General features: G+C 41.0%; 1 protein-coding gene across 6 annotated transcripts in view; it reads right to left on the reverse strand.

The window, feature by feature from the left end:
• The window catches only part of cdc14ab (cell division cycle 14Ab), a 171821-nt gene that overhangs the window by 78031 nt on the left and 71371 nt on the right, over positions 1–22419 (reverse strand). For all 6 annotated transcript variants that reach the window (XM_078561671.1, XM_078561673.1, XM_078561670.1 and 3 more), the window contains exons 6-10: positions 12982–13048; positions 12203–12265; positions 11615–11702; positions 9547–9777; positions 2654–2792 (exon numbers count right to left, since the gene is read on the reverse strand). In XM_078561671.1, coding sequence (XP_078417797.1) covers positions 2654–2792; positions 9547–9777; positions 11615–11702; positions 12203–12265; positions 12982–13048 — 588 coding nt within the window. The remainder of the gene's footprint in view (positions 1–2653; positions 2793–9546; positions 9778–11614; positions 11703–12202; positions 12266–12981; positions 13049–22419) is intronic.

Below are 22419 nucleotides of genomic sequence, written 5' to 3' on the forward strand. Positions count from 1 at the left end.
ACAAATCCAACACGGCCAATTACTGCCCTAAGAGTCTACTCTCAATCATTAGTAAAGTAATGGAAAGGGTCATCAACAGTGCAATCAAGCGGCACTTGCTTAGCAATAACCTGCTCACTGACACCCAGTTTGGGTTCCGCCAGGGCCACTCAGCCCCTGGCCTCATTACAGCCTTGGTTTAAACTTGGACAAAAGAGCTGAACTCCTGAGGCTAGGTGAGAGTGACTGCCCTTGACATCAAGGCCATACTTGACCAAGTGTGGCAGCAAGGAGCCCCAAGAAAGCTGGAACCAATAGCAATCAGGGGGAAAACTCTCCACTGGTTGGAGTCATACCTAGCACTAAGGAAGATTATTGTGGTTGTTGGAGGTCAGTCACCTCAGCTCCAGGACATCACTGCAGGAATTCCTCAGCCTAACCATCTTTAGCTGCTTCATCAATGACCGTCCTTCCATCATAAGGTCAGAAGTGGGGATGTTCGCTGATGGCTACACAATGTTCAGCACCTTTTGCGAACTGCTTCAGTATCTGAGAAGTCATGTCCAAATGCAGCAAGACCTGGCTTGGGCTGACAAGTGACAAGTAACATTCACGCCACATTAACTGCCAGGCAATGACCATCTCCAATGAGAGAGAATCTAACCATCGTCCCTTGATGTTCAATGGCATTACCATCACGAATCTCCACTATCAACATCCTGGGGATTACCACTGACAAGAAATTGAACTGGACTAGCCATATAAATACTGTGGCTACAAGAGCAGGTCAGAGACTAGGAATCCTGTGATGAGTAACTCACTTCCTGACTTCCCAAAGCCTGTCCACCATCTACAATCAGGAGTCTGATGGAAAATTCCCCACTTGCCTGGATGAGTGCAGCTCTTAGAACACTCAAGAAGCTTGACACCATCTAGGACAAAGCAGTCCGCTTGATCGGTACATATCCACAAACATTCACTCCCTCCACCACCAACATACAGTAGCAGCAATGGGTACCATCTACAATATGCAGGAATTCACCAAGGCTCCTTTGACAGCAGCTTCCAAACCCATGACCACTACCATCTAGAAGGACAAGGGCAGTAGAGAGATGGGAACGGCACCACCTGCAAGTTCCTCTCCAAGTCACTCACCATCCTGACTTGGAAATATATCGCTGTTCCTTCACTGTCGCTGGGTCAAAATCCTGGAACTCCCTTCCTAACAGCACTGTGGGTGTACCTACACCATATGGACTGCAATGGTTCAAAAAGGCAGCTCACCAATAGCTGCTCAAGGGATGGGCAATAAATGATGGCCCAGCCAGCAAAGCCCACATCCCATGAATGAATAAATAAAAAACTGAGTGCGTGTCGCTTGGATGTTTGGACATTTTCTTAAAAGAAAGCACATTTTCAATTCAACAATTTCAGAGAAATGAATACGTCCTTAGTTAATAAAAATAAATTAGCCGATTGTTCTGAAATGAAAAGCTGGAAAATAGGTTGAAATCAATAGTAGCCACAATACCAAAATTTTAATAAAGTCAACTTTATAAAAAGGTATAAACATTATAAAATAAATAAATATATAATAAAACACCTCAAAACACTTTGAAAATTGCAACCTTTCTGCACTAGCAATACCCACAAGCAGGCAAAATAGTGAATGACCAGTTAATCAGGGAAATTTATTTTGGTGGTGTTGATTGAGGGAAGTGAGTTAGGTAGGATTACATAGACACATAGCAGCACCTTCAAAGTCCAACTGAAACATTGGAACAAGGGCCGGAATTTTCCAGCCCCTCACGCCGGCAGGAACTTCCGGTCCCACTGATGTGAACGGAGATTTCTATCACTTGCCAGCCCTGGCGCTGGAAAATTCCGGCCAAGGAGTCTGATTTCAGTTCATTACAGCACCTCCAATAATGCAAGACTCCTTCAGCACTGCACTACTAGAGAACTGCACCATGCCCAAAAAGTGACTCGAAACGCCCATTTCCATGTCAAGGTCAATACCTTTTACTTGTCTGTCACCTCCCTCCTAAAATGTGTCCCAAAAGTCATATAAAGTCATAGAACGAATAAAAACAGGACAAAGTATCAGCTTTATAATGTTAATTCTTAGTACTGTTAGACTCATGAGTTATTCAAGTATGTATGTTAATAAAATAGAACACACAGGAAAGAGAAGCAAGTTTTTCTTATATTACCTCTCTCTTAAATAACTTGCTCAAAAGTTTTCAAATAAAAATTAGCTTTTCCCAACAGAAATGCTAATTATGCAATTTACAGCAAAATACATAATTACTTGCACAAAGTCATAAGCAGCTGTTTCTTCCCCCAGGCTTCAAGATATTGTTTCAAACACATTATTTGTGTCTGTTGGTTGGTCAACAACTCACTGGTTAGGCAAATTAGTATAAAAGTTCAACTACAACCAATAATGTTGATAAAATACCCTACAAACTGAAACTACAATGCCAATGCTCTTTCAGCAGCTTCACTCAGTAGAGAAGACAATCACTAAAACAGGACACTCAAAGAAACATTAATGCCTTTAGCATAAAATGTATTTTAAAAAAAGGTATAAAAAGGTGATAGGATTTTCAAAAATGATAGTTTCTGCATTTCTACATAATATATTCAATTACAAGATAAACTTGTCACTTACTCCTCCAAGAAGTGCTGCTGTGGACCTATTATAGACCCTGGTCGACATATCCTAATCCATCCTATGGCTTCTGCTGCAGTGAATCTGTAGTGTTTCATTATGTAACAGGCTATGAGTGTACCTGTTCTTCCTAAACCAGCTGAAATGAAGGAAGATTGGTTTGTGATTGCATAATTACATTATTTGGGAGAAAAAAGTTAATTTACAATTGCTAAACTGGATTGATTTGAATCAAATCATACTAAATTTGATTTTGAATTAATGCACCTTACTGTGAAACTCAAATTTTAAAAAAGAGTTAATAATAACACCATCAAGCATTTGTCATGGCAACTGTTCCACCATGTGAGAAATGGCATGCTATTATTAAATGAACAACACATTTTGCAAAATTTTCCAAACATATAGGGAAGGAATGTTTTTACAATCAAGGTTGGGGAGCAATTTAATGAGCTACATGGATCCAAGGATATCTGAAGTTTTGTTAAGACATTATTTGGAACTGATTGTATTTCCTGATCAATAGGAAGTGAATTTTCAACAACTTGACCAAATATGGTACATCATAAGCAATGCTTCCCCTCATTTTTCTTTGCTGTCCATGGCCTGCATATTGCACAGCATGGTCCTTTTAAGATTGCTGTACTGCTGTGCATGTATGCATCTTAAGGGGAACACTACTTGTACACAGCCTGTTTGTTCCCTGGATGGTACAATCCTGATTGCTATGCAATGTGCATCATCGCAGCTTACAGAAAACATTGATCTTAAGGCGTTTTAAACAGTTTTACAAAGGTGCAATATTTATTTAGATGTTCATTATTAAATTGAAGTCATTGCATAATCATTGTTGATAACTGGAGTCTATAACTTCAGTCCAACCACAAAATATGAACTTATGCTCAAAGGTAATATCTGCAGTACAAGTTTGGCACTTGTTGCATTGTAGTTTTGGCTTTCCACTAACGCTAAACAAATACTTGTAATTTCCACAGGTTTCACTTGCTCGAACATTGCAGAAATATTTTCCATTATGTCATTTGTCCAGGGTTTCTGCCAAAGTTACAACAGGCGATGAGGGAAGCCCTATGGAAATTCTTCTCCTTGTTGTATAAACCTAGTGTCCTGACAAAATGCTGAAGCAAAGTGTGACTCAACTCTAGATTAAGGTTACATTTGAGGTGCAAATGTACCCAAGTATTAAGAATACAAGATCCCTACAAAAACTAAGGCATAAAAAAACAGATCATCAAGACTTCAATGTCATTGCTTATATGGATTCATCTGAAATTTCCATATATTCAACATAAACCATTAAAATGCAATGAAAATATGTACAATTGCCAGGCAGGAAATGACTAGCTGGCCCATCAGATCTGCCCCTCACTCATGGTGGCTGAAGCATCATGACTACACATCAACTACCACACTCATCCACACCACCATGGAATCCACTGGTGGGGGAGGGGGGGGGGGGGGGCAATTAGGAAATATTCTGGAAAATTATTTTTCTGATCCCCTCTGCCAATCAAAACCAAACCAGTATTCAGATAAACTGTTGCAGCATATTATTGAGTAAGAGGAAATACAGCAACATTGATATATTTTTCAGTCTTTAATGGACTCTGAGCAAAAATAAAGCTATGTTAAAGAAACCGGTAGTTTTGAGTACTGGGCATTCCACAGAATGTCAGTATCACTTCTCACCATTAAAAGCAATGAAACCTAATTCCCATGTTGCCTTTAATGTTAAATTTGCAGGATACTTAAAAATGTGAATCACCAATATACTTCAGTATAATTCTATGCATGTTAGCTTTTTAATGTTTTCTGAGTGACTACATCTTCTGGAATATCAACTTGGAATGCAAGAGAACAGAATGAACACGAACACGTATGCACAGCTTATAATGCATTGATCCTGGGCCTGGGTTAATGACCGTATCTGTTAACACTGAAGAAATTACTCTGCTATCTACAATACACATTTTAAGCACAGCTGCTTTTACTAACTCTGTGCAAGGAATTTTACGCCTCTGACCATGACAGTTTTCTGGAAACTAATCTAATTGCTGACACTCATTCATTGATTGACAGGGCTCGAGGAGGATGCTGATAATGTTAGACTAAGACAGAACTTGCAGTTAAAGAGCGCCTTTCATGACTTCGAGATGTCCCAAAGAACTTTGCAGCCAATGAAGATTTTTGAGAAAGTGTAGTCACTGTTATAATGCAGGGAAAAGCAACAGTCAACATCACCACAGCAAGATACCACTAACAGCAATCAGGTAATAATTTGATAACTGTTTTAGTGAAATGAAAACAGAAAATGCTGGAAACACTCAGTAGGTCTGGCAGCATTTGTGGCAAAAGAAACAGTGTTACAGTTTCAGTTCTATGATCTTTCATCACGGTATCTGATAAAAAGTCATGGAACTGTCTTTTTCTATCTCCAAGATGCTACCAGACCTGTTGAATGTTTCCAGCATTTTGCTTTTATTTCAGATTTCCAGCATTATCAGCATTTTCCTTTTGTAACGGTTTTTGTGATATTGTTTGAGGGATAAATATTGGGCTTGACAGAGGCAAAATTCTCCTGCTCTTTGAATAGTGCCACCGACTCTTGAAGTCTACCTAACAGGACAGACGGACTCTCAGTTTAACACAATCAAAAAGAGGTCACCTCAGATAGTGCAGCACTTCCTCAACAGCCACCTAGATTATGGGCTTAAGTCTCTGGTGGGTAGAAATCCATAATCTTTCAACTCAGAAGAGAGTGCTACCACCAAGCCAAGGTTGTCTGTGGACAAGCTAAGATAGGAATTTACTTAGTTTGACTCTTATAACAATGTGCCTATTTCGATGATTGTTTTCTCTTCCAGGACTGAATAGTTTGTGGGAACAATGAGCCCAACAGAGAAAGCATGGTGCATGCATGTATCCGGGACAGGGAAGAAAGAGAAAGACAGAGAAAGAGAGGTGCAGGGCAGAAAGTGAAAATCCTAATTACATTTGACATATTTATCGCACTTAGCGGTGTGTTTCACACACACCAGGTAATGTTTCTTATGGTTATATCTGCTTAAAACGATAATTATCCACAAAAGTTATTGTAATACAGAAAAATTTAATTTACTTATTCCTGATTCCAACAGAATAAACTTCCAGCTCTGGCCCTTCAAACTCTGCTACAAGTACCAATACCTTTGAAATACTTATCATAACCTTGGTCCTGCCCTCTTTATTGCTTAGCAAGTCATTGATATATTCACCAAAATCACACTTTTAAAAAATGTTTTCATGGGATGCAGGCGTTGCTGACTGGGCCAGCATTTGATGCCCATCCCTAATTTCCCTTGAGAACTGAGTGGCTTGTTAGACCAGAGGACATTTAAGAGTCAACCACATTGCTGTGGGTCTGGAGTCACATGTCGGCCAGACCTGATAAGGATGGCAGATTTCCTTCCCTAAAGGACATTAATGAACCAGGTGGGTTTTTATAACAATTGACAATGGTTTCATGGTCATCATTAGACTTTTTAATTCCAGATTTATTTTATTGCTGTGGTGGGATTTGAACCCGGGTTCCCAAAGCATTACCCTGGGTATCTGGAGTACTAGTCCAGTGGAAATACCATTATGTTGTTCACTGAGTCTTGCTATTTCCCCTCTTAGCCTGAAGGAGCTGGAAGATACACAGAGGCATTACTATTGCACCAGTGCTGAGAGATTGTAACTACAGTAAGCTCCATCATAAAATTGTCACAGGAATTTAGAATGGGAAAACGTAACAAAAAGGTGACAATGGATGAAAGGCTTTATAGATAGGAAGTGCATGACATGCAAGATTTGAAAATACAGGCTGTAACTTCCGAGCTCCAGAATTGTATTGGGGCAGGGGGGCACCCAAAATGCACTGGAGGATCTCCTTCGGACATTCCCAGGTAATGTTTGCATGGCAATTGTCTAGAAGTGCAAACTTCCCCTGGGCAACTACCCTACACTGGGAGCCATCCAAAAAACGCAATTTAAATTGCAAACTTCAGATGGTTCCGACAGGGTTACATCAACAGTTATCCAGAAAGAGTTAGAAGAATTAAAACCTCTTCTAACTTCGGGGTACCTATTGCACAGACCGTAAGACATTATGATACTTTGTGAATTTCTGTGATGCTGTAAGGCTTTGTTTCTTTTTAATATGTAATATCTTTATACTTGTGTCAAAACGTAACCAATTGTGAGGTGGACCAACGTCCCGAACTCAGAGCCGGGTGGTAGGAATATGGAGTGTGGAGGACATCGGACGAAGGGAGAAGATTTTTGACCAAAGACATCAACTCTAAGGCTATATGGAACTTTTTTAAAAAAAAGACTGGACAAGGATACACAGACACAGACATGTCAGGTTACGCCACTGGGGCAGCAACTAAACACCAGACACTCTGATTACAGAAATGGACTTAGACAATGGTCTCTCGGGTATGCGTGAATGGCTTTCTTCCTGCCTAAGATACAGAAATCATTATCCATTACTGGCAGGTGCCTGGAGGCAAATGGCGCCTGTTGAGAGCAGGAAAAGGCCACATGCAGGCTGAAGGGTCATGAGGACTCGAAACGTCAACTCTTTTCTTCTCCGCCGATGCTGCCAGACCTGCTGAGTTTTTCCAGGTAATTCTGTTTTTGTTTCACATGCAGGTTGTCTTTGCATGGCCAGGGTGAGATTGATAATCCAATCAGGTGACTTGATTCAAGACACTATTTTATATGCCGAGAGACCAGGGTCAAAAAGGGGTATAAAGACACAGCTCCCAAGGACATTGGGGCTGCAACCAGGAAGTGCAATTTGGTCAGTCATGAGAAGCCATGTGGAGGAATTTGGTCAGCAATCCAGCCGCCTGGGAACGAGCTCCTGCACACGGGTCTTATTGAGCAACTGGTGTTGTAAGTATATACTATTGCTTAGTAGGTTAATAAAGCCTTTCCACAAAGCGGAAATTGTATCCATAGTTTGTTTCGTGTCGTTGATACCAAGTACAGGGTGAAGACCTTAGAGGGTATTAGGACCCCCTGGTTAAGAGTTTTACAAGACCCACAATGACTACCCCATGGTACTCCCCTAACACCCTTGAACCTGCAGGGGTCACCTCCAACCACCCTCCCAATAACCCAGGGGTCTCCCTCCAACCCCTGACTATCCCCCACCCCATAGGACCCTTCCCCACCCCGCCGCCAGGCCCAGCTCTCACCACTTCCCCTCTCCCCCAAGGACCAATCCCACCCGACCCAACCCTCCCCCCACCTTGAGGCCCGAACCCACACCCACTTCAAGGCTTAATTCCCACACACCTCCTGGAGGCCCAACCCCACCCCCTTTAAGGCCCGATATCCTGAGACCAGACACACCTCCTCCCAACCAAACCCAGGACCTCAACACCCCCTACACCCAGATTCTACCCACTTACCTTCTCCCTGGCCTGTCAAGGGTCTTTAAACTTACCTGCTTTATGGCAGCCAGTGCTGTAAAAAAAAAAAGGGGGATGGTTTCCTTCCCTTTGACAGAGCTGCACTTGACACTAGGCTCCAGGGATGCGCTGCACTACTAAGATCTCGCCCGGCCTCAGTTGGAAGGTCGGGCGAGACTGGATTTCAGGTAAGAAACTGGGATTGGAGTGGCAATCCCATGCCGATTGCCACTCTGAGGAAGTTCAGACTCTACGCGAATGAGATATTAAACTACAGATAGATACATCATGAAAGAAATCCCACTTGTTCATGAATAGACTAATCATTGAAAACTAAAAAAGCAATATAGCGAAACCTGTAAATTACAGACACATTGAGAACTGGCATCACTTGCCCCCTTTTGTTTTTGCAGATGTCCTTGTTTTCAAAATGGTCACTGTAAAAATTTCCCAACTATCTGAGATTATAGTCAGCTACCTACACTAGTATTCAGTTATGTTCATTTAACAGTTTTGTACTCTAAACTTCTGTTTCATTTCAAACTGCTCACTCTTGGAGTAGAGTGTAACTTCAGTAATGAACAGTGTTTCACATTCTACCTACCAACATTAGGGCAGGGACAGGACCAAAAAAATTGTGCTTGGTAGATTGAAGGCTGTCCTTAGTTTGCAATTTGCAAGTGTCCCTGGTTTCAGAGTGCCTCTTGTAGATTTTACCATGCAAGTTACTTGGGTCCCTCAATAAGTATTTGTTTATGCAGGTTTTACTGTACTTACCAATCCGTAAACCACAAGGAAACAGTCTTGAGCATCCCTAAATGGATCTTAACATTTTCAGGATAAAGCAGGGTTTTTGCAACTTTTAAATTATGATATTAGCTCATTTCAATTTCTGAGAAGACCATCATTTGTAATCTTACAATTTCACTAAATCACTTTAGTATAGATTAGTGATTAATTTTAGTAGGTGTTACATAGTACAACTAGTAAAGCAAATTCAGCACATAAAACTTGATTAATCCTTTCAGTGTTAAGTACTTCTGACAAAGCTTTTTGCTTATATTGAAATAATACCTTTTTTATTTCCATAACTCCGTTATCAGTTTGACTAGGTTCCTCCTGCCATATAATGGTTAGTACACCCAAATGTTATGAAAACACCAGACTCAATCTTTGGTTATTACTTGTACACATGGACGAGTATTCCACATTTAGTCTGTAATTTTGAATAAGATCTACTCTACACAAGAGAGCAAGAAGGAGCATAGTGACTTATATTCTTTTATGGAGCAGCATTGCCAAAGCCTTGGAAGATACCTAAGACTTATCTTACTGTCACAACTGAAGAAAGACAGTCATGGAAGGAATAATTAATCTAATGGTTGTTTCCAAAGAATAAAGTAATGGAGTTATTACTTCACAAAGACATACCTTTGCAATGTACAGCAATAGCTCCTTCTTCATTTTCACATATCGTTAAAAACCTTTTCACTATGGAATCACTTGGCGTGCTTCCATCAATGAAGAAAAGGTCGTAGTGTTCAAACCCAGCGTCCGTGAAGCGTTTAGCATCATAAATTTTCTTGTTAAGTCTTATGATTGTGGTAACGCCATGTTTCCTGAAGTACGGAAAATATGCTTCTGGTGCATGGAGAGGGTAACCTAAGGGTTATTTAAAAAGAACCCAAATTAATCCAAATGCAAAAAAGTTGATCAAAACCCTTTATAATCACATTGTGGAAAAAGCACTTCATGCTTTCTTTCTATTTAAAGTGTTGAACTGATATTCAGTGGAGTTGCCAGTGTTAAAAGATGAATATTTTTTCCAATTAACAGATTGCAATAAGTATCAAAAATCCAGAAGGGAATATGCCCATGAGTTTACTGAAGCTCTGCTTATTATATATGCAAGGGTCACCACCCTTTAACACTAAAGATATATTTATTTGTATAGCATCCTTCTGCATTTCAGAAGCAGTTACATAGTGCCCAGAAAATACTACCAATATAACTTAAATGGCAATATCCACCCATATTAAATACGATGGGTGCAACAGAGTAGTGGTTATAATATTGAATTTGAATCCCATTGCAGCAAGTTGTGAAGCTGAATTCTATAAACTTTAATTCATAGGCTGGCAGCGAACAAAAAAACAAATTAGGGTCATTGGTTCATAAAAGCCCAAATTGTTCCCTGATGCCCTTCATGAAAAGAAACCTCCCATCCGTTGGCCCACAACTATTCTAGCCCCATATCATGTAATTGACTCAATGCCCTCTGAAGTAGCTTAACAAAGCCACTCATTTATAAAAACAAAATCATTCAAGAAACTGGTCGACCATATTCTTGGGCAATAACAGTCTTGCCAGCATCAGCCACATATATATTTTTTAAAAAGCACTGCACCTCGGCATTGGCACTCATAAAACAGATATAACTATAACCACGATCAGTCAATTTTGTGGGGATCAGATAGGGGACGAGGAGGTTGGAGACCAGAGTAAACCTCACCACATTTTCTTTCAAAGAAATTAACCCATACACTGCTAAAAACTTTTCAAACCCTGTTGAAAAAACAAATTAAAAATGGATTTTACCTTATCCATGGTTCCAAAATATTCTTGCACCAACTACACAAATTCCACACAATAGTATTTTAAAATCAACTGAAAATGGACACTCATTGCCCTAATAGTGACAGAAATATGCTTAAAATAAAAGAAAGTACAATTTCCCCAAGTGTCAAATCTCCCTGTGTATACTTACTTATGGTACACACTAAGTCAAAGAGATTAAACCAACTTTAGTATAATACTAAATGATATATTTAGTATAATAGAAACCGATTCTTTTGGAAAACTGAAGCAGTTACCTATGCAGCAGTGCCACCTGGTGCCAGAAAACTAAAGCTAAATTCAAAATTGACTCTAAAGCTAGTTGCTGTCATGAATGTAAACTTGAGTGCAATATAACCTTCAGAAAAGCTTCCGTATTAAAATGATTATAGAAAAAAAAAAGCAACAAGAGGAATTTCACAGCAGCATCATCGCAAAGTCTAGTTACCACCTAGTTCTTGTTTAAAATGTACACAGAATTTGAATTTTAATCACCTAAAGTAATATATATGGAACACTTGCCTAAACCCAAATCCCATGAACGAGATGAATCACAACTCATTTGCAATTTTTTCACCCTTAAGCAATCAGATCATCACACATTGTAGTCAGTCAACATAAAATCTAGCCTTCTGAATAATAGTTCCACATCTCCTCACACATTTGTGACCTGCATATATTACACAGCCTTACAAAAATGCACAAAAAGCTGAAGAATCATTACGAAAAATGTTTTTTTTTAAGAATTAACTTCAAATTTGAACAGCATCCACTAGTTTGCAGAATATTAACATTTACAGTTTGTGCATGGATTATTGTAACAACAACAAAAAATGGCAAACTGATAACAACCTTCAAAACTGTTTTAAAATAGTTTCCTCACCATTTTCAACTTTGCTTTTTGGGTGGGGTCCACTGAATGCCAGAAACTTGCCAGTGATGATCCAGTTAATATCACCATTTTCTACACGCTGCAGAGAAGAAATTCTCATCACGAACAAGGCTTAAGTGATGTCGCTTAGAGACTTAAAAGTTCTGCCTTTCATGTGAGAAACACAAATCCAGTAGAAGGTACACATATACGTACTATGGGAACACTGGCTTCAACATTCAGCAGTCAGAACGATTAGCTACCCAGTTATGATTTCCACTGAATTTTTTGATCGATGATATACTATTCAGAGGAAAGGCATTTTCAGGAGGTAAGTGGAAGCCATGAGGTCTAGAGCACATTAGTGTATAGTCAACACAGGCAACAACCAAAGGAGTTCTGTACCAGCCCCAAGAATAGATTGGGAGACCATCCAGAGAGAAGCAAAGTTAGTCCCTATTACACAACTCCTCCTTCAGTAAATTACATTCACCATTAATTCTACATTTTACCTCAAACAAATATGAAGTGCAATTAAATTTCCACAGTAATTTTAAAAACTACAATTAATCAAAGTACACCATATGGAGGAGAACTTGCCTCATAGTGCTCATATTCATCCACATCAAATTTTTCAAAATTAAGAAAGCCATGTTGGAGGGCCTGAAAAATAGTTAACATAAGCTACATACATATATTCAAACGTAAAACTTAAGTCAAAAAATAATTAAGATAGCTACGTAAATCTAAAAGCATACTGTGTGATGGGCAAAGTACACTGCTTTATCAACTCAAACTTACTTAAAAAGACATCCATTTATCTACCTAGTTGGCTCTTATTTTTTTGAATAATATGCATCTTTCACACACAGTGGGAGAATGTCCCAGTTTCAAAAGGAAACAACACGCTGAGCACTGCGTGAAATTTCAAATAGGCAGTTGCACAATTGTATGTTGCGGCAGTAGGAGAACAAAGCTTTTGGTTTTAAGCAAATTAACAATTTTAGGTATTTTAATACCACTTAATATATGAGGCCCGGCTTATACAAGGCCTTGGTTGAATCTAGAATATAGTGCCCAGTTTTGTTCCTCCTATTGGGGTGAGATATCATGACTCTGAAGGTAGTTCAGAAGAGGAGCTAAGAGCCCAAGGACTATCAGGATAAGACCACGAAACTAGGACTTCAGTTCCAAAAGTTCCATGTTCAGAGAGAAAAAAATAGGTACCAGTACTCTGTTTTCGACTTACTTCTACCGCTGGGTCACTTACAAAATGCTTATTTATGGCCAATTACCACCTCTTTCTGAATCCAAGTTATTTACATCATGAATGAGGAACAAAAAAAAGCTGCCCCTGCCTAAAAAGATGGGCCACTTACCTGATTGATTGCATGTAAACAATCGAGAATTGTTAGGTGATAGGTGGGGTTTCCAAAGGAGGCATCTCTACAAAATAAAAGAAAATTCAGAAAAATTCATTTAACAATAAATCATCAATTTACTGCAGAAACAGTTGGGACTTTAAAATGGTTGCCAAGTAGCTCAGATATAGTCACGAGAAGTGTACATTTGGGTCTAAGGTTTTATTGGCTTATCATCAGTCATTAAAATCAAAAGAAAAGTTAACAATGCATTATGCAAATCAAAATTCAATTCGTTGTCTTGATGATTCAATAGGCAATTACAACACAGGGTTCAACATTAACCTAGAGGTGTCAGCTGTGGCTCAGTTCATAGCACCCTCGCCTCTGAATCAGAGGGTTGTGGGTTCACGTCCCACTCCCGGAAACCAAGAACTGTGATTGTACTCGAAAGAGTTGCAATCTGTGACTGTTGATAAAAATATATTAATCTAGTTCAGTTCATTAGTCTCAATTCAAAACAATTCAGTTAAGTCAACTGATCATGGTTGAAGCTGTTTGGAATGGCAATAATCAGTTGGGATTCCCTGATCACTATCCAGTGAGCCTTGCTAGTTAACAGGCATATGTTAATCTAGGGCGATAATAGGATCTGACTCAAGTAGCAATGGTTCCCACAAATGCCTCTTCAACTGCCAGTCTCATGTGAAGAATGGCCAATGTATCAAAAGGCTTCCAGTTCTCATCATACTTTCTCCATGAGGCACTACCTTCAGGGCAGGAGAGGAGAGAAGGAAGAAATTGGAAATGGAAATGGAAATTTTTTTAGTGCAAAATTTAAATCCACTATAGCTAAAGCTGTAAAATAAAAGCGAAGTACTGCATATGCTGGAAATCCAAAATAAAAATAGGAAGTGCTAAAAATGTCTCAGTTCAAAACAAGAACAAAGAGTGCCCTGCAGTCAGCATCGCTGTGAAGGAGTCTGGGAAGAGTATCCTGCAGTCAGCATCACAGTCTGCACTGGAGTGCTGCTTTGGGAGTTCGGTGAGGAGGGAACGAGGTGAACCTTTGAGTACCGTGAGTACGATCGGATAAGTATTTACTACTTTTATCGCTTATAGTTTTTAAGGTCTTATTTTGTGGTTCATCATTTGTAAGGGCTATATTCTGTAACAACGAGGAGCAAGGAAGAAGGGCCCTGGAGTAATCGATATTATTTCATATTAAGTATCTTCCAAAAGGTTTAATTTAATTTAAAGGGGTAAGTCATGGCAGGAGAGCTCAAAGCCGTGGTGTGCTCCTCCAGCTCTACGTGGGAAGCCAGGAACACTTCCAGTGCCCGGGACCCAGCATGTGTGAGGGAAGCATCTCAAGCTGCAGCTCCTGGAAGCCCGGGTTTCGGAGCTGGAGGGGCGGCTGGGGACACTGTGGAGCATCCGTGAGGTGGAGAGTATCGTGGATAGCACGTATAGAGAGGTGGTCACACCGCAGGCTAAGAGTCCATAGGCAGGAAGGGAATGGGTGACCACCAGGCAGAGCAAGAGGATTAGGCAGGCAGTGCACAGTGCTCCTGTGCCTACTCCCCTGCAAAACAGATATACCACTTTGGATACTGTTGAGGGGAACGGCCTCTCAGGGGAAAGCAGCAACAGATAAATTCGTTGCACCATAGTTGGCTCTGCTGCACAGGGGAGGAGTAAAAAGTGTGGGAATGCAATAGTTATAGGGGATTCATTGTAAGTGAAATAGATAGGCATTTCTGTGACCGCAAACGAGACTCCAGGAGGGTATGTTACCTCCCTGGTGCTAGGGTCAAGGATGTCTCAGAGCGGCAACAGGACATTCTGAAGGGGGAGGGTGAACAGCCAGTGGTCGTGGTACACATCGGTACAAACGGCACAGGTAAAAAAAGGGATGAGGTCCTAAAAGCAGGATATAGGGAGTTAGGAAGTAAGTTGAAAAGTAGGACCTCAAAAGGTAGTGATCTCAGTGCCACGTGCTAGTCAGAGTAGAAATAGCAGGATATATCGGGTGAATAAGTGGCTGAAGAGATGGTGTAAGGAGGAAGGTTTCAGATTCCTGGGACATTGGGACCGGTTCTGGGGGAGATGGGACCAGTACAAACTGGACGGGTTACACCTGGGCAGAACCGGGACTGATGTCCTAGGGGGAATATTTGCCAGAGTGGTTTGGGGGGGTTTAAACTAAAATGGCAAGGGGGTGGGAATCTATGCAAGGAGTCAGAGGAGGGGGAATCAAGGACAAGAACAAACGACAGAAAGGGGAATAAGTGATAGGCAGAGAAATCAAGGGCAAGAATCAAACAGGGCCTCAGTGAAAAATAGTGGGAACAGGAGATGTAGTGTTAAAAAGACAAGCCTTATGGCTTTGTGCCTTAACGTGAGGAGCATTTGCAATAAAATGGATGAATTAACCACACAAATAGATGTAAACAGGTATGATATAGTTGGGATTACAGAGACATGGCTGCAGGGTGACCAGGGGTGGGAAATGAACATCCAGGGATATTCAGTATTTAGGAAGGATAGACAAAAAGGAAAAGGCAGTGGAGTTGCATTGCTGGTTAAAGAGGAAATTAACGCAATAGTGAGGAAAGATATTAGCTCTGATGATGTGGAATCTGTATGAGTAGAGCTGAGAAACACTAAGTGGAAAAAAACATTAGTGGGGGTTGTATATAGACTCCCAAACTGTAGTGGTGACGTTGGGAATGGCATTAAACAGGAAATTAGAGATGCATGCAATAAAGGAACATCTGTAATTATGGGTGACTTTAATCTGCATATAGATTGGGCAAATCAAATTAGTAACAATACCATAGAGGAGGAATTCCTGAAGTGTATACAGAATGTCTTTCTGGACCAATACATTGAGGAACCAACTAGAAAACTAGACCATCCTAGACTGGGTATTGTGTAATGAGAAAGGAATAATTGGCAATCTAGTTGTGTGAGGCTCCTTGGGGATGAGCGACCATAATATGATAGAATTCTTCATCAAGATGGAGAGTGGCGTAGTTGCTTCTGAGACTAGGGTCCTGAATCTTAGTAAAGGAAACTACGATGGTATAAGGCGTGAGTTGGCTATGATGGATTGGAAAACGTTACTTAAAGGGATGCCGGTGGATAGGCAATGGCAAACATTCAAAGAGCGCATGGGTGAACTGGAACAATTGTTTATTCCTGTCTGGCGCAAAAGTAAAACAGGAAAGGTGGCCAAACCATGACTCACAAGGGAAATTAGAGATAGCATTAGATCCGAGGAAGAGGCATACAAATTGGCTAAAAAAAACAACAGACCTGAGGATTGAGAGCACTTTAGAATTCAGCAAAATAGGACCAAGAGATTGATTGAGGGGAAAATAGATGACGAGAGTAAGCTTGCGGGGAACATAAAAACTGACTGTAAAAGTTTCTATAAGTATGTGAAGAGAAAAAGATTGGTGAAGACAAATGTTGGCCCCTTACAATCTGAAACAGAGGAGTTTATAATGGGGAACAAAGAAACGGCTGACCAACTAAAAAAAAATCACAAAGGAGGACACAAATAACATACCAGAAATGTTGGGGAACACAGGGTTTAGAGAGAGGGAAGAACCGAAGAAATCAATATTAGTAGGGAAATGGTGTTGTGGAAATTGATGGGATTGAAGGCCGATAAATCTCCAGGGCCTGATAGTCTACATTCCAGAGTACTTAAGGAAGTGGCTCTGGAAATAGTGGAGGCATTGGTGGCCATCTTCCGAGACTCTGGAACAGTTCCTACAGATTGGAGGGAAGCTAATGTAACCCCACTATTTAAAAAGGGAGGTAGAGAGAAAACAGGGAATTATAGGCCAGTCAGCCTGATGTCGGTAGTGGGGAAAATTCGAGAGTCCATTATAAAAGATTTAACAGCTGAGCACTTGGAAAACAGTGGCAGAATTGGACAGAGTCAGCATGGATTTACGAAAGGGAAATCATGCTTGACAAATCTACTGGAATTTTGCGAGGATGTAATTAGTAGAGTTGATGAGGGGGAGCCGGTGGATGTGGTTTATTTGGACTTTCAGAAGGCTTTCAACAAAGTCCCACATAAGAGATTAGCATGTAAAATTAAAGCGCATGGGATTGTGGGTAGTGTATTGAGATGGATAGAAAACTGGTTGGCAGACAGGAAACAAAGAGTAGGAATAAACGGGTCTTTTTCCAAATAGCAGGCTGTAACTAGTGGGGTACCGCAGGGATTGGTGCTGGGACCCCAGCTATTCACATTATTTAGATGAGGGAACTAAATGTAATATATCCAAATTTGCAAATGACACAAAGCTGGGGGGGAGGGTGAGCTGTGAGGAGGATGCAGAGATGCTTCAGTGTGATTTGGACAAGCTGAATGAGTGGGCAAATGCAAGGCAGGTGCAGTATAATGTGGATAAATGTGAGGTTATCCACATTGGTAGCAAAAACAGGAAAGCAGATTATAATCTGAATGGCTATAAATTGAGAGTGGGGAATGTGCAACGAGACCTGGGTGTCCTCGTACACCAGGTGCAGCAGGCGGTAAAGAAGGCAAATGGTATGTTGGCCTTCATAGCCAGAGGATTCGAGTACAGGAGCAGGGATGTCTTGCTGCAATTATACAGGGTCTTGGTAAGACCACACCTGGAATATTGTGTGCAGTTTTGGTCTCCTTATCTGAGGAAGGATGTTCTTGCTATAGAGGGAGTTCAGCGAAGGTTTACCAGACTGATTCCTGGGATTGCGGGACTGACATATGAGGAGAGATTGAGTTGGTTCGGATTATATTCGCTGGAGTTCAGAAGAATGAGGGGGGATTTCATAGAAACCTATAAAATTCTAACAGGACTAGACAGGGTAGATGCAGAAAGGATGTTCCTGATGGTGGGGTGTCCAGAACCAGGGGTCACAGTCTAAGGATATGGGGGTAGACCATTTAGGACTGAGATGAGGAGAAATTTCTTCACCCAGAGAGTGGTGAGCCTGTGGAATTCACTACCACAGAAAGTAGTTGAGGCCAAAACATTGTATGTTTCAAGAAAGAGTTAGATATAGCTCTTGGGGTGAAAGGGATCAAAGGCTATGGGGAGAAAGTGGGAGCAGGCTATGGAGTTGGATGATCAGCCATGATCATAATGAATGGCGGAGCAGGCTTAAAGGGTCGAATGGCCTACTCCTGCTCCTATTTTCCACGTTTCTATGTTCCTATGTAAAATAGTCATGTCTGGCACTATCTGTGGAGAGAGAAGCAGAGTTTTGAGTCGAATACGACGACATCTTAATCTGAAGAGTCAGATTTGACTCAAAACAGTAACTGTTTTTCTCTCTCCACAAATGCTGCCAGATCTGAGTATTTCCAGCATTTTGGTTTTTTTTTAAAACAACTAAAGCAGTGTCTGTTACATGTAAAATAACTTTCAAAAAGAAAATTGACTCAATTCTGAAATTTACAAACAATTCCAATTGCTCATCGACAGCTGCAATTATCCGGATTTGCCAAATTTGGGCAGAAGCACAGGCCAGGCTATCAACCAAACATCAAAAGTATATTCTAGGCCAATCTAGATCCAAGAATACATGACTAACCCAATGGGAAATCAAATAGTTTTATCCTCTAAAATACAGTTTTTGTCTTGGCTAAATGTTACACTGTGGGGAAACAAGCTACTTAAGGCCAACATTTTGCCATAATGAGCAACTTGGTTCTAGATTGCAGAGTTATCAATGCCATAGGTAAACAATTAGAATTACTGTCAACAGTTGGAAAGTCGATTTTAAAAAATTAAAAAGCTCTTGGCATTTTCGAGAAAAATCTTATTAAAATATGAATTTGCTTTTTCACATTTTTAGTTTAGCACAGATAGTGGCTCTGTCTTATTCTCCAGGTGGCATCCTCAATTATTCAAGGGTCACCAAACCACAGCTTATGCCATGAGTTTATCACAGAGCAGGAGGAGAAGGCAGGTCCCCCAAGTCTACCTCAGCCAGAGCGGATCAAACGCCGCACTGTTGCCGTTATTCTGTACCACATGCTAGCTGTCTAGCTAACTGAGCTAACCGGCCCCCAGTGGCTCTCATGCTAACTTAAGACAACATTACTTAACGAGATTACTGATGATTTCTTCAAACTCTGAAAACTGTACACAATCCTGTTCTCCCTAACGCCAGGAATCAAGTAAGGAACCATAACAGAGCTTTCTAAAACCCTGGTTCCCAATATTTTTTTTGAAGCATTCAATCCCTCCACCACTGATACCCAGTGCCAGCAGTATGTACTGTATACAAGAAGCATCCCAGCAACTTCCCAAGTCTCCTTCAACCATACCCTCAAAAACGTGCGACCTCTAATACCAAGAAGAACAAGGGCAGAAGATGCATGACAAGTCCACCACCTGCAAGCTCTCCTCCAAATCACACAGCTTTCCATCTTGGAACTATAACCACTGTTCCTTCACTATCACAGGGTCAAAAATCATGAAATCCCCTTCCTAATAGCACTGTGGGTGTACCTAGACCACATGGACTGCAGCAGTTTACCACCAGCTTCTCAACAGCAATTAGAGATTGGCAACAAATGCTGGTCTTGCCAATGACACTGACTCCCTGGAAGAATTAAATAAAAATAAATACAAGTGAACCATTGACTTATGTACATAATGGCCTGGATTGTAGCCTGGAGGCGAGTTCAGTGCGGGGTGTAGGGAGGGCTGGCACGGGGAGGGGAGGTTGTTGTCAGGTCAAGGGGGTTGTCGGCATCAGCTCCTCAGGAGGCAGCCGAATGCATCATCCACTGAACATTTCTGGCTGAAGATGGTTACAAAAGCTTCAGCCTCATCTTTTGCATTGATGCTGGGCTCCCCCATCAATGAGGATGGGGATATTTGTGGAAACTCCTCCTCCATTTAGTTGTTTAATTGTCCACCATTCATGGCTGGATGTGGGAGGGCTGCAAAGTTTTGATCTGATCTGTTGTTTCTGGGTTTGCTCAGCTGTCTATCGCAACACTGCTCCTTTTATTTCACATGCAAGTAGCCCCATGTTGAGGCTTCACCAGGGTGATACCTCATTTTTAGGTATGCTTAGTGCTGTTCCCGGCATGCTCTCCTACACTGTTATGAACCAGAGTTGATCTCTTGGTTTACAGATAATGGTAGAATGAGGGATATGCAAGGCTGTAAGGTTACAGATTGTGGTGAAATACAATTCTGCTGCTGATGGCCCACTGCGTCTCATGAATGCCCAGTTTTGAACTTCTAAATCTGTTTTGAATTTATCCCATTTAGCATGGTGGTAATGCCGTGTAACACAAATGAACACATCTTCACAAGAACATGCAATGGTCACCTCTACCAATACTGCCAACGACAGGTGGATCTGTGACCATTAGCCTGGTGAGGACAAGGTGTAGTGGGTTTTTCCTTCTTGTTGCCTCGCTCCACCTGCCACAGGCCCAGTCTAGCAGATATGTCCTTGAGCAGTCAGTCAGCAGTTGCACATTAGGTTCTGAAATGGCTGATAAATCCACTGAACTGGAGTGGAAACAAGTCATCTTGGATCCCATGTTTGACCTAATGCCATGAGGTTTCATGAGGTCCAGAGTCAATGTTGAGGACTCTCAGGGCAATTCTCTCTTGGCTCTACAGCACTGTGCCACCAACTGTGCTGAGTCTGTCCTGCTAGTGGCTGGACATTGGCTGTAAAGTATGATTCTGAGAGTATGACTATGTTAGGCTATTGCCTGACTAGCCTGTAGGGCAGCTCTCCCAATTTTGGCACAAGCCCCAAGATGTTAGTAAGGAAGACTTTGCAGGGCCCTAGGTCAATGTCAGGTGGTCTGTTCAGTTATATTTCTTTTCAACTTTTCTGTAGCAGTTTGGTACAACTGAGTGCCTTGCTAGGCCATTTCAGTAGATAATTAAGAGTCAACCTAAAAGAAAAAGGACATTAGTGAGCCAGTTGGGTTTCAATTCCAGATTTTTATTGATTAAATTTATGAATTAATTGAATTTAAATTGCACCAGCTGCCATGGGATTCAAACCTGGCATCCCCAGGCATTAGCCTAGGACTGTGGATTACTCACCCAGTGACATTACTACTATGCCACTCTCTCCCCTTAGCAAAGGTAGCCTTGGAGGATGAGTTCATAGAATGCATTCAGGACAGTTTCTTAGAACACTACATTGTGGAATCAACCATGGAACAGACTATTTTAGACATGGTAAATCGCAATGAGACAGATTAATGACCTCATAGTAAACGATCCTCCAGGAAAGAGTGATCATAACACGTTAGAATTTCACAGTCAGGGGTGAGAAACTTGATGATACCAGTTTCAGACTCAGTAAAGACAATTACGAAGTTATGAAGACAGTGTTGGCTACAGTGGACTGGTAAAGTAGGTTAAAAGATCAGACCGTAGATAAAAAGTGGCAGACATTTAAAGAGATATTTAATAACTCTCAACAAAGATATATTCCACTGAGAAAGAAAGACCAAGAAGGATATGCCATCTGTAAGGATGGTATCAAATTGAAAAAAAGGCATACAATACTGCAAAAAGGGCCAAGAGTGGGGATATTTTAGAAACCAGCAAAAGGCTCAATTATTTACAAAGTAATGACTTGCATGAAGGGATAGAGGGTACTGTAGCCAAATTTGCTGGTGACACAAAGATAGATAGAAAAGCAATTTGTGAGGACACAGTCTGCAAAGGGATACAGGTAGATTAAGTGGAGAAAAATCTGGCGCACCATAATGTGTGAAAACGTGAGGTTGCCCACTTTGGTTGGAAGAATAGAAGAGCAAGATACTGCTTAAATGGGTCAAGCCTACAGAATGCTCCAGTACAGAGAGATCTGGCTGCCCTTGTACATGAATCTCAAAATGTTAGCATGCAGGTACAGCAAGTAATTAGAAGGCAAATGGAATGTTGGCCTTTATCACTAAGGGAATAGAGTATAAAAGTAGGGAATCTTGCTACAACTGTACAGGGCATTGGTGAGACCACGCCTAGAGTACTGTGTTAAGTTTTGGTCTCCTTATTTAAAGGAGGGATAAACTTGCACTGGAGGCAGTACAGAAAAGATTCACTAGGTTGATTCCTAGGATGAAGGGGTGGTCTTACAAGGAAAGCTTGAGCAGGTTGGTTTAGAAGAATAAGAGGTGATCATATTGAAACATAAGGTTCTGGGGGGTTTTCAGGCTAGATGCTGAGAGGATGTTGCCTCCCCTGGGGGAATCTAGAACCTGGAGCAAAGTTTAAAAATCAGGGGTGTCCCATTTAAGACAGAGATAAGAAGAAATTTCAGAGAGGGTCATTAATCTTTGGAATTCTCTATCCCAGAGAGCGGTGGAGACTGGGTCATTGGTTATACTCGAGGCAGGCAGGAAAGTGGAGTTGAGGCCATGATCAGATCAGCCATGATCTTACTAATGAT

The sequence above is a fragment of the Cetorhinus maximus genome, chromosome 17 (genome assembly GCF_964194155.1).
Source record: "Cetorhinus maximus chromosome 17, sCetMax3.hap1.1, whole genome shotgun sequence".
Lineage (NCBI taxonomy): Eukaryota > Metazoa > Chordata > Chondrichthyes > Lamniformes > Cetorhinidae > Cetorhinus > Cetorhinus maximus.